This window comes from Bacillus rossius, chromosome 1 (assembly GCF_032445375.1).
Source record: "Bacillus rossius redtenbacheri isolate Brsri chromosome 1, Brsri_v3, whole genome shotgun sequence".
Lineage (NCBI taxonomy): Eukaryota > Metazoa > Arthropoda > Insecta > Phasmatodea > Bacillidae > Bacillus > Bacillus rossius.
The window spans coordinates 6,159,422-6,174,959 of NC_086330.1; the positions used below are offsets into that span (position 1 = coordinate 6,159,422).

Sequence of the window (15,538 nt, forward strand, 5' to 3'; positions counted from 1 at the left end):
GAAATGCCTTAAAAAATCTCAAGAGCCCTAAAGATTACATAAAAAATTGGACATCCCAATTTTTACAGTCTCAGCACTCACCAATTCTAATCACGGACAATAAAAAATTCATAAAACATGTGGTGGAGCTGACATAACTTAAAGTCACTTTTTTTCCAATTAAAAAAAAACAAAATATAAAAAGAACAGATAAAGATGAAGGGGAAAAAATGTCAAAGTCAATAAAATTATATATTTTTGAAAAAAAATTTTTTACTATATACTTTTTCTATACATAAAATATTAGGGTAAATATTTATTGTAGAGACGTCACTCTATAAATAAAATACCCAAAAATGGATTTATTTACGTCCTCATTTTTTTTCTAAAGATTCTGTCAAGACGCATTCAATACTGTCAAGAACTTCACATGTAAATTAACCATTTTGCGTTTGCCTGTGCGATAACTACCTTGTGACGGTTAGTGAAAACACAGGCCAGTTAATAAGTCTAAACTTCCAAGTATTCAGAAATTTTTTAACAAGTGTTTTCTTTATAAATGTGCTGAAGGAGAAAAAAATACATGATATTAATAAATGTTATTTTTAAAGTTAGTTCACTGTGTTGCAAATATGTTATGTGTCACAAGTCTATAATTATAAAATGGCGTCAATTTCCTGTGTTGAAATATAAACAGTGAGATATAAGTATATTGGGCAGTGTAATTAATAATCATATAAAGTAAACTGCACTTTAATAAAAATGTTAAATCATTGGAAAATTTAAACCATGAAAACATAATTACAAGTTTTCTCTGCAAGGTATTTGCAAAATAAAGGTAAGCTATTTGATGCTGAATGCACATGTCAATATGTATCAAGTATGTATCAGGCAAAATCTGTTGAATCTCGTTGAGAACACTACTCACTCGACTTGGCTCGTTTTCGAGGTTGCAAGTTATAAGAGATAAATGGTCAGTACCTTATCTAATACGTGAAATAAATGATTATAAAGTGGTCATAACTGAATGCAATTAGGAAGAAATAAAAAAAAACTTGCACTAAAGTAAAAAAAAATACCTATTACTTAATAAATAACACGACCAAGAGCATATGTAGAATTCATGGTTCCAACCCTCTTAGGTACTCAAAATTAACTTCACTACTATACAGCAGTAGTAAACCATTTGCAATATCAGAAAACACCTCACAAAAATAATGTTTAATAGTTAATGCACAAAAAATAATCACTGATTCCATTTACTTTCCAAGTTCCAAGCAAAACAGTAAAACACGCCTTTTTAGTTTAAAGGTGAAATGCTTACAACTGAACAAAAATTAAAAACATACCGTATTTACTCGTGTATAGCGCGCCCTCGTGTATAGCGCGCACCACGATTTTTGCAACTAATTCCAAAGAAAAAAAAAATTTTTTTTTCCCCCATAAATAAATTTTACTAACATTTTGTGGTACCTGATTATTTAAATTGATGTGTGGTGATGCGTCAGGAAAATACATAAACTCTGCTGTCTAAACGGAAGATAATGAAGCGCTATATCGTCACAACTGGTACGTGGAAGGAAGGAAGGGAGGGAGGCGTGCCGCGCTACGTTGCTAAGCTGGCGCGGAGAACTTGATGACTCACCGGTGAGGAATGGAGGAAGCGAAGAAGTTGCCGGGGGGGGGGGGGGGGAAACTGGTGACAACATTCTCTCTTTCTCTCTCTCTCTTTTTACTAGCTTCTGAGCTGGCTTTCTGTAAAGGGGGGAGGTCTAAAAATAAACAAGAGACCATGATGTGCGAGCTTGCGCGTGCGCGTGTGGGTGCGGGTGCGGGTGCGCGTGCGCGTGCGCGTGCGCGTGCGCGTGCGCGTGCGTGTGCGTGTGCGTGTGCGTGTGTGTGTGTGTGTGTGTGTGTGTGTGTGTGAAACAGAGGCCTTGTTGCTTGTGCGTATGTGTGGGGGCTGGCCAGAAACGTCACCCGTCACCCGGCAGTTAACGACTTCCACTCCCCCCCCCCCCCCCCCCAAAATTTTTTTTTCCCGTGTATAGCGCGCATCCTTATTTTTTTCCTTTACTTGAGGGGAAAAAAAGGGCGCGCTATACACGAGTATATACGGTATTTTATACATAAAATCTAATCACGTGGTCCTAAATTTACAAACATGTCTTGTTTATTGCCAAATTGGAAACAAACAAACATTTAGCCCTTAATTGCATGCTAACAGTCTTATTAAAACATTTTTTAAGGATTATAAGTGAAATTTAAGGATTTTTAAGGGGCCCTTTGTCAATTAAAGACAAATAAAGGACTTTAACAGGATATGAAGGAGGTGTAAGAACCCTGGAAATTCATTTCGGGGGGTGAGGGGGAGGATGTATAGAACCAGTTTCCCTGCTGTTTGCTTTCAAATTACTTCCTTTCATTGGTGGGAATGTTTGATTTTTTTTTTTAGGATTTCGCGGAGGAGGGGGGAATCATCACTATCTCCCCTGACAAAGAACATGACATTTAATTTGATGTAAGCTTTTGGACATACGCCATTGCTCAGCACATGTATGTCTGTAGAAGAAAACTACAAAAAAAACAACACAAATGACATACATGTGTTTAGCAATGGCGTGTGTCCAAAAGATTACACCAAGTCATGCACTCCCATTGCACAAATCTTTCAAAGATAATGACATTTGATAACTGCAATCAACTGACTAATGAAAGTACAAACTACACTGCTCTACGTGCGAGGTTGGCCGAGGTCGGCGACGGGACCGGGAGGGAGGCAGGCTACCTGACTTGGCCTCGACGGTGACGGGGTACTTGGAGTCGGCCGTGCAGAACACGCCCAGCAGGTGCGTCTGGTGGCTGGTGGCCGACACGAAGGCCGGCAGTCCGTCGTACACATACACGCTGTTCTCCTGGCAGCTCACGTTGATGTCCTTGTGGATCGTCAGCTGGATGATGCTGGACGCACTACAAGCCAACACCCATCACTACCAACCCCACAGCACAGCAAATTAAACTGACCATCAGCTAGAGGTGGGTTGCAGAGTATCAATCTACTTTGTAACTGAAACACGCCTGTATCAAGTACTGCAGATGAGTATACTATTCAAGTATCAAGTACTTTAGTATCAGTTTAGAATTCACCTGGAACAACACCACAGCCAATGTGCGCAGAACCCGATCGCAGATGACGGTCACTTGGGCGGAGCTTGTGAAAGGGGAGGGGGCAGCACGACGAATAAGGGATGAATGGATAGAATGTAGGGGAGAGGGAAGCCTAAGATGTACATCAAGTTTTGTCCCTACCCGAACATGCCCTAATATTCACCTTCGGCTCGGGTTTACTTATATATATTTATATTTTTCTGTTTATTTTAATGTAGCTATACTAACCTAACTAACCGTTCATAGTGTTCTAAAGTGTTTTAATGTAGCTAACCTAACCGACTACTTTTAATATTTGAATTCATTTTTCCTGTGCAAAAATAAAAGAAATCCCAAGGTTGGCAGAAGGTGAATATTCGGGCGTGTTCGGGCAGGGACAGAGCTTGATGTACATCTTAGGCTTCTAAACAAAGTACGCTCAGTGTGCAGTGCACGCTCCTTGCAAAGATTGAAGACTCCGATTACGAAAGGCGTGGAAAGAGAACCCCGATACTTTTTTTCAACTACGAAGAATGTAGAATGAGAAAACTGATACCTTTTATGACTACGAAGAATGTCGAATGAGAAAACTGATACCTTTTTACGAAGAACGTGGAAAGAGAAAACTGGTACCTTTTTACGCTGGTGATGACGGGACGGAGGATGTGTAACCTGTAACGAGAATGCTGATACCTTGTTGCTTCCTGGGACTGCTACTGCTCTAGCTGATACAGAAGTATCAGCTTACTTGCAACCAGTTAATTACTGTATCAGTAACTGGTTGGAACTGATACCGAAAATTGCTGTAACAACCCACCTCTATCATCAGCTGTAATAAAATATTGGGAAAAGCGGTGCAAAAACTTTTGTACTAACGCTTAAAAAGCAGTACAAAAATCTGGGTAACTTTTTTTTTATGAATTCAGAAAATTCAGCAAAGAGTCCCACACCTGTCTTGAGGCGAAGTGATGTTGATGCCAAAAGGGTTGATGATCCAGAGACACTCCTTGGTGGGCGGGGCGCCTCCCCGGGACTCCCACAGGTTCAGGTGCCCCAAGCGGCTGCCCAGACCCTGGGGCTCCAGCCCCGTCAGCATGCCCCGGGGCATACACTGCCGGTAGCACATGCCCCCGTTCCTGCACACGGCACGTTCAGGACGGAGAACACACCAACAGAATTTAGGCCATCACACTCTTTTTTTCCTCCATCTTCTTAGGTTTGGGACCTTTATGAAGACAGAGAGCACCAACTCCCACGAACTAGAGTACTTTTCTGAATGATAACTTTAATAATTTTGTTTGAAAGCTACATATTCTCAATCATTTCGTGGGAAGTAACTGGTAATAACAGATGTACTACTGATAATAATTTGCAGTTTTAGTAATTCTTAATAATAAATTCTTATTAACGAATTCAATAATCAATGAAAATTATTTTCTTAAAAATACTTAATCCAGCCAATCGCAGAACTTCTGGCATTCGGTGAAACGATCAACTGAACCATATAAATAAAAAAAATTTTTTTTTTCAATAATAAATAGAGCTGGGCAGGATACTGTTTTTTTTCCCAAAACACCGGGTGGATAATTACTTTTTTCTGTTTCCCAATATATTCCGGTAGTATACATGTCCATGTCGAAAACTTGTTGTTAGCAAAGGATTTAAAAGAAAAATCTGATTCACTACATTACGGGATCGAAAACGCACCATTTTTGGCAGTTCAAACTCGAACTATTAAAGGTGGCGTAAAAAACTTTAAAGGCATAATCATAATCAAGCACTTTATTCAGCATTTGAAACATAAAACACTACACTACTGTTGCGAAACAATAGTGAGACGTATCTCGTCCACGATCGAAAATAAGAATTTTAGTCACATTAAACATGTAATAGCATAATAAACCGTTGTTTGTTTTTTTATCACATACCAGTAACAGAAAAACTTAACAAAATTGGCTTTGACCATCAACCTAAAAACAGAAACTGTTGTGATATGGACAAAACATCATCACAATAGTTGAAACAATGTTTAAATGAATAGTTATGATCGATCCACCACCTTTCTCCATAAAGTAGTTGCTATTTGCTGCATATATCTAGTATGTCACTATAGAGTTGCGACTTGTGCCTTGAAAGCAACATGAACAAATGTAAACATAAATAAAAGTGCCAGAATCTGTTGGAAGTTTACTGTAAATGTGTTTGTAATACTGCCGAATAAGTACGTGGCCATCTTAATTAACTGAAATGAGTGAATAGCTGAGTTTAATGTATAAATACGTATGAGCTAATGTCTTTACTATTGCGCAAATTAGGCTTTCTATTTTAATTTTGCGGTTATCACAAAATTAAATGGGCTAGCCTATTTTGTGCTATTTGCGGTGTTTGAAAATTACCTGCCAATAAAAAATACATTTTTTCTATGAAAAAGTTTGGAAATTTTTAAAATTTGTAACCTCAAATAATTCTCAATCCCATCCTGTTCCAGTGGGATAAGATTTTATCCTGTCCAAAATTTTCTATACCCTCACGATCTAATAAAAAAAATTTATAGTTCAGCAACAAAATGATGCTCTTTGGAAAATTCCTGTAACATACAAGCAAAAAATTGATTAAAATTTTTTACTAATGAAAGTAAATCAATGTCAGTAAAGGTTAAGTGCATGAATAGAGCATAATTTCTTTGCGAAATGTCAAGGACATTGTTTTGGTTTATTCGTTTGTTCATAAAAACGTTTCTGCAAATGTCCACCAATGAACTTACTGATTTATTCATCGGCTTAAAAACTGACTGTGTTATAAGATGTGTTTAATTGTAGCAATCAATGATACAGTGCTAGTTACAGTTATAATAACAAAATCTTTGTGACTCGGCCTATATTCATAATTTTTTTTTAAAAAGTGAAACAAGATTATATCTACAACAAACTCAAGAAATTCTTGTGATGAAATCGGCTACCTTTTTTTGACATGATAACGTCTTATAAATTGATGAACGCCGGCCGCACGCACGAAAAAAGCATGACTCATTGTCACGTTCCGCCTGAGACGAGCGTGCAAGAGACGGCCAACCACCGTGCGAGAATATCTTCACGTTATCACGTAAAATTATCGTCTGTTAACTGACTTTACAGACAACCCCCTCTTTTTTTTTTACAGTAAAAAGACGGTTGGGAGGCGTGTACCTGGGGTCGCCGTAGTGGCCCTGCTTGCAGCGACTGCAGTGCTCGCCCTCCGTGTTGTCCTGGCAGAAGCACTTGCCGGTGACGCGGTCGCAGATGCCCAGGTCCCGGTCCCCGTGGCCGTTGCAGTTGCACTCGCTGCAGCCCAGGCTGGTGGTGGCGTTGCCGTAGCTGCCCACCCTGTCACCCGCATCACCACGCTCGCCAACAACCGGCTCTCCTCAGAGTCGAAGCACACGTCACACACATTACAAGTTACAAGGTGCGATTTCCCGTTTCTCATTTTCCATGTTCAAAATTACACTCGTAGGGAATCGAAATGAGGTAAGTTCCTCAAAGTAATTAGAAATTATACTTATTAACAGGAAAACTTAAAAGTTTAAGAGCTAAAATTTATTTTAAAATTTTTTTTTCTGAAAATCTTTTCACGTGGCATTTTTTTAAGAGTGTTTTACTGCATACCTCCAAAGTTAATCATGTGAAAGGAAATATATTTAATTAGCTATAAACAATGAACATACAAAAACTACCAACTCCTTTCTTCCCTAAGAAGTTTAAAATTTAATTTTACATATATAATGTTAAATTGATTGGCCAACACTAGTAGAATATACCCACTATACTTCAGACTTGTCAGTTTTGAATTTTTTAATTTACTACATTTTCTCCAATAATTTTCTTCTAATTGTTTTCCTCAAATATTAAATCTTTCTTATGTACGGAGGATTTGACTGGCCCATCTCTATTAATAATAAGTTAAGACCTAAAAGAGTAGTTGTTATTTCTTTGTATGTTAATTTCTTCAGATATAATTTTTTTTTCAGACTTCATGTGACAATGGTGGTTTTAAATGATGATTAAAATTATATTTTACTGTGAGATGTATATGACAAATTATTACCAGAAGCCAGATTTCATCAATTCTATCAAGAATAGGAGCAATTCATGGACCATTCACTGCTTCATACTGATTTTATGTTAACAGGTTACAAGTTAAATTCCACAACTCTTTCTTGAATCAAAACAATAACTACAAAACTGTGCATGTAGAAATGTTTAAAAACTAATTTCAATTTGGTATTCAAGTTTTTAATTAGTAATATATTTTTTTATTTGAACATGACCAACCCAGGGTGACCAACAAAGAGTCTCAAAAAGTTTTAACAGGCCTATTTCTTCAACTAAAATGTGAGGCCTATAAAAAAAATATGTACAAATTATTACCAGAAGCCAGATTTCATCAATTCTATCAAGAATAGGAGCAATTCATGGACCATTCACTGCTTCATACTGATTTTATGTTAACAGGTTACAAGTTAAATTCCACAACTCTTTCTTGAATCAAAACAATAACTACAAAACTGTGCATGTAGAAATGTTTAAAAACTAATTTCAATTTGGTATTCAAGTTTTTAATTAGTAATATATTTTTTTATTTGAACATGACCAACCCAGGGTGACCAACAAAGAGTCTCAAAAAGTTTTAACAGGCCTATTTCTTCAACTAAAATGTGCGGCCTATAAAAAAAATAAGTACAAATTTAATAAGTGTTCTATAAATGCATATAACAATACCATTTACAATTTGAAAATAGTGTTTACATAATTACATTGAAATTTTTTTTTAAAGCATGAGAATTTTACTTTTGTTTTTGGCAATCATTTTTTTAAAAAAAAACAATACTATCAATGTGTCAATGACATTGAGTTGAAAAAAAGATGATAAAACAATAAAAAATATTCTTAAAATATTTAACAAATTTCTCTAAGATCATTTACTTTGGACCAACAAAGGCAAGAAACATTTAATATCCCTCTGGAACCACCAAAACCACACTTAACACCAGCCCTCATAAAATAAAAATTTGTATACCAGTGGCAAATTGGATAAGCAATCAGATTTTTTTTTATGGTCATTCATTTTAATCTAAACAAGACAAGAAAAATTCAACAACCCTCTATAACCTACGAAAACACCAAAAATACCTGCTCTCAAAAAATAAAAAATTGAAACTCAGGCGTAAATCAGTACATTATATTTATTTTCTCTAGGATAATTTGCTTTGCGCGAAAAAAAAAGGCACGGAAAAACAATAAAATTTTTAAAAAAAATCCAAAGTGGTCGATGATCACGTTTTGATTTCAACAACCGGTGTCCGCTGACCTGCATTCCTGGCAGAAGTCGCCGGTGGTCCAGTCCTCGCAGTTGTCGCAGCGGCCGAACCCCCCCGCGCAGGTGGAGTGGTTGTGGCAGCCGCAGTCCAGGCCGCAGTCCTTGCCGTGCCAGCCCAGGTTGCACTTGCACTTGTAGTCGGGCGCCGGCATGCAGTAGCCCGCGACGCAGTCCTCGAAGCACCTGCGGACCCCCAGGCTCGCTTGCGACCCTCGCACACGGCCTTCCCGATCAGCACGGCAAACTACAAGCACTCCGCCGTCCGTCTCACGTGCACCATTCACCGCTGCTCCTTATCAGAACTTGCCACAGAAAAGACAGCATTTTGGCGTCCACATCACATGCCCCATTTGCTGCTGTACGTTATCAAAACTAGCCACAGAAAAGACAGCATTCCACCGTCAATCTCATGTGACCCATTCGCTGCTGCACGTTATCAAAACTAGCCACAGAAAAGACAGCATTACGACGTCCATCTCACATGCCCCATTCGCTGCTGCACGTTATCAAAACTAGCCACAGAAAACACAACATTACGACGTCCATCTCACATGCCCCATTGGCTGCTGCACGTTATCAAAACTAGCCACAGAAAAGACAACATTTCGGCATCCATCTCACATGCCCCATTCGCTGCTGCACGTTATCAAACCTAGCCACAGAAAAAACAACAATTCGGCATCCATCTCACATGCCCCATTCGCTGCTGCACGTTATCAGAACTAGCCATAGAAAAGACAGCATTTCGGCATCCATCTCACATGCCCCATTCGCTGCTGCACGTTATCAAAACTAGCTACAGAAAAGACAGCATTCCACCATCAATCTTACGTGACCCATTCGCTGCTGCACGTTATCAAAACTAGCCACAGAAAAAACAACAATTCGGCATCCATCTCACATGCCCCATTCGCTGCTGCACGTTATCAGAACTAGCCATAGAAAAGACAGCATTTCGGCATCCATCTCACATGCCCCATTCGCTGCTGCACGTTATCAAAACTAGCCACAGAAAAGACAGCATTCCACCGTCAATCTCACGTGACCCATTCGCTGCTGCACGTTATCAGAACAAGCCACAGAAAAGACAGCATTTCGGCGTCCATCTCACATGCTCCATTCGCTGCTGCACGTTATCAAAACTAGCCACAGAAAAGACAACATTTCGGCATCCATCTCACATGCCCCATTCGCTGCTGCACGTTATCAAACCTAGCCACAGAAAAAACAACAATTCGGCATCCATTTCACATGCCCCATTCGCTGCTGCACGTTATCAGAACTAGCCATAGAAAAGACAGCATTTCGGCATCCATCTCACATGCCCCATTCGCTGCTGCACGTTATCAAAACTAGCTACAGAAAAGACAGCATTCCACCATCAATCTTACGTGACCCATTCGCTGCTGCACGTTATCAAAACTAGCCACAGAAAAAACAACAATTCGGCATCCATCTCACATGCCCCATTCGCTGCTGCACGTTATCAGAACTAGCCATAGAAAAGACAGCATTTCGGCATCCATCTCACATGCCCCATTCGCTGCTGCACGTTATCAAAACTAGCCACAGAAAAGACAGCATTCCACCGTCAATCTCACGTGACCCATTCGCTGCTGCACGTTATCAGAACAAGCCACAGAAAAGACAGCATTTCGGCGTCCATCTCACATGCTCCATTCGCTGCTGCACGTTATCAAAACTAGCCACAGAAAAGACAACATTTCGGCATCCATCTCACATGCCCCATTCGCTGCTGCACGTTATCAAACCTAGCCACAGAAAAAACAACAATTCGGCATCCATCTCACATGCCCCATTCGCTGCTGCACGTTATCAGAACTAGCCATAGAAAAGACAGCATTTCGGCATCCATCTCACATGCCCCATTCGCTGCTGCACGTTATCAAAACTAGCTACAGAAAAGACAGCATTCCACCATCAATCTCACGTGACCCATTCGCTGCTGCACGTTATCAAAACTAGCCACAGAAAAAACAACAATTCGGCATCCATCTCACATGCCCCATTCGCTGCTGCACGTTATCAGAACTAGCCATAGAAAAGACAGCATTTCGGCATCCATCTCACATGCCCCATTCGCTGCTGCACGTTATCAAAACTAGCCACAGAAAAGACAGCATTCCACTGTCAATCTCACGTGACCCATTCGCTGCTGCACGTTATCAGAACAAGCCACAGAAAAGACAGCATTTCGGCGTCCATCTCACATGCTCCATTCGCTGCTGCACGTTATCAAAACTAGCCACAGAAAAGACAACATTTCGGCGTCCATCTCACATAACCCATTCGCTGCTGCACGTTATCAGAACTAGCCACAGAAAAGACAGCATTTCGGCGTCCATCTCACATAACCCATTCGCTGCTGCACGTTATCAAAACTGGCCACGAAAGACAAGCTAATGACTCCTGAAACCTATCTTACCTATCCACAGAAAAAAATTAATTAAAATAAAAATAATTTTGAACATATGAAAAGCCTGTGACGATATTCTGTTGCTGTGTTCTTACAGGACAATAAACAACCTTGAACTGGAAATCGCCTTGACTTGTTTACAACCGAATGTCAAACATTTGTATATGTGACTAACAACTTTCCGATGCCTTTCATGACCCGGCTGCCTCACCCCCTTGTCGCCCCCTTCCTGAGGATAAAAGCTCCTGAGTACAGGGGCAAACACTGCGGAAGGAAACTCAACGTAGTTAGATTATGTAAAAAAAGTGTATTTTTCAAATAGATTGCAATTAGCTTTTACTGTAAATTAAACAGTAAATATATTTTTCCAAGTCTAATGGTACGGGTGACAAAAATTATACAAATAATAGTTTGTTTAGAATTTTAATATGTCACAAATACGCCGTGAATTATATCATTCACACGTTTTTTCCCCCGCTAATGTTTAGGGAGACAGTAGTGAAATAACAGTGAATTCTTGTTGCATGTTTAAAACTTAATTTTTTGTTCAATTTTTTGTTTATGAAATCCCTTTAAAACATCTAAAATAGGTATTTATACAGCACAACTGTTTTAAACTCAACAGTGAACATTTTGTACATGACAAACTCACGAGGTTTGCTATGTCAAATATTTGTGAACAAATATTAATTATTTTCAAGTGTTAGTATTTGAGGTCGGATCAAATACGAAAAATAAACTATTGCTTTATGTTTAATGCAAATAAAATATGCGTAAAGGCCTACGTACAAGCAATCGAAACGAAGAACACATCACCAACCCGCACGAGGCGCGGCGGAGGGACACTCACGTCTTGACGCAGTTGACCTTGCCGTCGCCGCTGAAGCCGCGGTTGCACTGGCATCTGTAGGAGCCGCGCGTGTTGGTGCACGTGGCATTGGGGTGGCAGTCGTGCAGCCCCAGGTCACACTCGTCCACGTCCGGGCACTGGGCGTACGCCCAGCTGGCCCCCACGATGCCGGCAAAGTCCAGAACCTCGCTGCACGGCTCTGGACGAACATCGGGAACCACACACATACATAACTTAGAAACACACAACTTAGAACAGTCATAACTAAGAAACCTCGAAAAAAATCCACGTAAATTAGAACTGTCATAAGTTAGAACGATCATAACTTAGAAACACGTAACTTAGAAACACGCAATGCAGAGCTACAAACTTAGAAACGTCATAGCATAGAAAGTTATAACTTATAACTACAGCAAAACCCCTTGTTTGCACTTTTCATGGGGACAAAGTAAAAAAGTGTAAAAAGCGGGAAAGTGTAAATAAAGGGAAAAGTATAAAAAGGAGTACAGTTTACCTTATTTAGAATTTTTTTCCTTTTGTTTAATAGCAAATACTATAATGCAGGTACAAACACACTAACAACAAATTTTACTTTAGTATTTAATCAATTATTAATTTACCACATTTGACAAAAATAAAAAAAGAATGAAAGCCAAAATGTTTTTCTGATTACTTCCTAACAAAAAAATTTGAAATTTTCTTCTGCTTGCTTTTTTGGCTGTTCAAGGAGATTATTTGCCTCTCCAAATTATAAATACAGTTGCAACCGGCAAGGTTTATAACAAATACGGGCTACATACACATTGCTCACAGTAAAATTTTTTTTTTAAAATAGGGCGCAAATTGATGAAAATTTACCGTCAATAGCGTGCCGTACGCGGAGAAAGGTCATTGTACTCGGTCAGCTGCTGTAACAACGCGGCGGCGCATGCGCACTCTATGCTCCGCCCAGACTCATGACCTGCCATCAGCAGCCAACCAATAGATGCGAGCTTAGCGGAAAAAAATATGAGCTCCACCTCCCGTGTACCAATTTTATCCAGTTCTAATACCAGTTTACTGGTATAAGCACCAGTTTTCTCGCTGCCGTAACATGTTCAAGTTAACATTTATCGTGATGTCTTGATACCAATAATTAATTATTTACGATCCCCAGAAATAAATGGCTAGTTTAAAAAATATGCGTCAACTGTACAATACTTCCGAAATTATAAAAGACGTATAAAACAGTTACCAAGACTCAGGTCATTTTATCTTGTGAAGTTTATGTCTCGTACCAGTATTTTGGCTAAGTTGTGACATAAATACAGTATCAGAACTTACAAGCAGCCATGTTTGTACATTCGTGAGTTTACGTTTTTCCCTCGTGCATTTTAGATTGTCTCCTGCTATAATTACTCGTACTTTTACACGCCTAGGCTTAAATTATTACATGTTTAGAAATAAAAGCAACTTTTCATGTTATAAAATATGTATATTTGGCGATTTAAAATGTTCATTGCCTACTATCTCCACGGTATTTTCTGGTTGTTTGTGGTTGTTACGTGACATAAATAGCGGGATGGATTCGATTTTTGAGACTTAATTCGCGGGAAAGTATTGTATTGGACTATATGGGAACTAAACGGGACCTGAAGAATATAGTGCAAATAACGGGAAAACGTAAATAACGGTAACGTAAATAACGGTAACGTAAATAAGGGGTTTCGCTGTATCACAACTTAGAAACTCACAACTTATAACTAGGGATGGGGCGAATCCTGATTTCCTCGAATCCGAATCCTAACTCAAATCCTCGACTGGAATTGCCGAATCTCGAACCCAAACCCGAATCTTTTAATAGATGATGTCCACATATCTAATGTGAGATGTATTCTGCTTGCACTAAAAGTCCCTTGACTTTATCACATGTAGTTTGGTACATTTCTGGTATAAGTGTATTTAAGACAAAAATTTTTTCTTGAGAAATTTCAGTTTTAGTACAGATTAGCGGTTAGGATTTTTTCTATAAATAAGCTAGAGGTCTGCGAGCCTAAGAATTTTACTTCGAGCCGAGCTCGAGCGATATCGAGCTTTTGTGGTACAGTTACACTTTTGGGAAATTACTTTTATCTTAAACTTAGTATAATGTTTGAATAAAATATTAAAATGGTGTGAGCTTATTAATTTTGGGTAACTATTTACAGTGTGTTAACATTTTGCACTGCTAAAAAAAAAATAACATTTTTTTCCATTGAATCTTACCTGTTTCCATTGGTTCATTAGTAACTGATATCATTCAACTAACATAACCAAGTATATGTTTGTGTAAATGTAACATATCATTGGAAAAATTTCATCCTTGTCAATTATTCGGGAGTCCTTACTGAGCTTCAACAAACTTAGCACCAAAAATCATGTTGTTTGAAAAGTACATTCACATTGTTTCAACATTTCTACTTTTCAGCACAATAATTCTGAGAGAGAGTGTCACAGAGTATTAAATTCGGTTCTTTAATCTACCATGCAGAACAATAATTTGTTCTGCACGTTCAGGAGTTAAATTAGCTCTACGATTGGAGATAGTGTTTCCAGCAAAAGAGAAGCGTCTCTCGCTGGCAACCTGCTTGGCTGGAATGCTTTAGTAAAATTGCTTAACCTCAAAATTAGTGTCACAAATATCTGTAACTGGTCATTAAATTTTAATCATTGAAAGTAATAAGAATAAAAGCATTTTACTTCATTCAATTTACACTTGCAAAAAAAACATAAGTACACACAATAAACCTACATGGAAATTAAAGTCTTTTTCAATATCCTGAAGTCTGAAATATGTTTACTCATGTCATTAAATGTAGAGCTGTATTGAAGAAGCCGATTTTGCCAATATTTAGTTGAATCGGCATTTCTGCCGACTTCCGATACAGTACGCTTGTTAATTTTCGGCCGATATTACTGAAAAACGAAAGAGACTGCCATAACTTAAAAATTCACGAGTACCATTTTCACTTTTCGTAGTAGTACTGCATTCTTTCAGAATCGCATTATTTCTTAGCAACATGTGCCAACCGTACATATCTAAGTTTAACATCCTTTTTTTTTTTTTTCAACCATGTTCTTTAATTTAATATGTCATAAATAAATAATACATTACTATCACGGTAAATATACATCTCGGTTGTTACGGTAACTATAGTGCAAATATGGTAGCTATCATGCTTCTGTAGTAATTATGGTATTCTACAAAGAATCTTTAGTTATTTTTATGGTAATTATCTTAAAATAACTATTGGGTTTGTACTGTAGTTATGGTACATCATCCATATTTCTTCGTATGTTGTTGTTCATTTGTCTTTTCTTCATATTTACGTACGCCATTATTTGAGACAGGAAGTTTCAGAAAAAATTTTAACGGACTTTATATCACACATTTAATGGCGTAAATGATGAGACCTCAGGCAATTTCAACGCTTTATACGAATAAACCTACCATGCGGGACCTCGTAAGCGAGTTTTACTGTATTTTTTTCCCGTAAATAGTAAAAAACCGAATCCTTTATCAGACCCGCCGAAGCTTCGAATCCCTAGGATTCGGCGGATTCGGCGGATATTGGATTCGGTCGCCCCATCGCTACATAACTGTCATAACTTAGAAACACGTAACTTAGAAACACACAATGCCGAACCACATAACATAGAACCATCATAACATAGAAACACAACAGGCATAACTTAGAAGATTCTATCTTGTGAGTTTTTAAGTTATGTGTTTCTAAGTTGTGTGTTTCTAA

General features: G+C 38.4%; 1 protein-coding gene across 1 annotated transcript in view; it reads right to left on the reverse strand.

Annotated features, from left to right (window-relative positions):
* LOC134531577 (multiple epidermal growth factor-like domains protein 8) overlaps window positions 1-15,538 on the reverse strand; it is a 131,884-nt gene that overhangs the window by 69,318 nt on the left and 47,028 nt on the right. The window contains exons 17-21 of the mRNA XM_063367293.1: window positions 11,769-11,967; window positions 8,473-8,664; window positions 6,312-6,488; window positions 4,077-4,262; window positions 2,768-2,949 (exon numbers count right to left, since the gene is read on the reverse strand). Coding sequence (XP_063223363.1) covers window positions 2,768-2,949; window positions 4,077-4,262; window positions 6,312-6,488; window positions 8,473-8,664; window positions 11,769-11,967 — 936 coding nt within the window. The remainder of the gene's footprint in view (window positions 1-2,767; window positions 2,950-4,076; window positions 4,263-6,311; window positions 6,489-8,472; window positions 8,665-11,768; window positions 11,968-15,538) is intronic.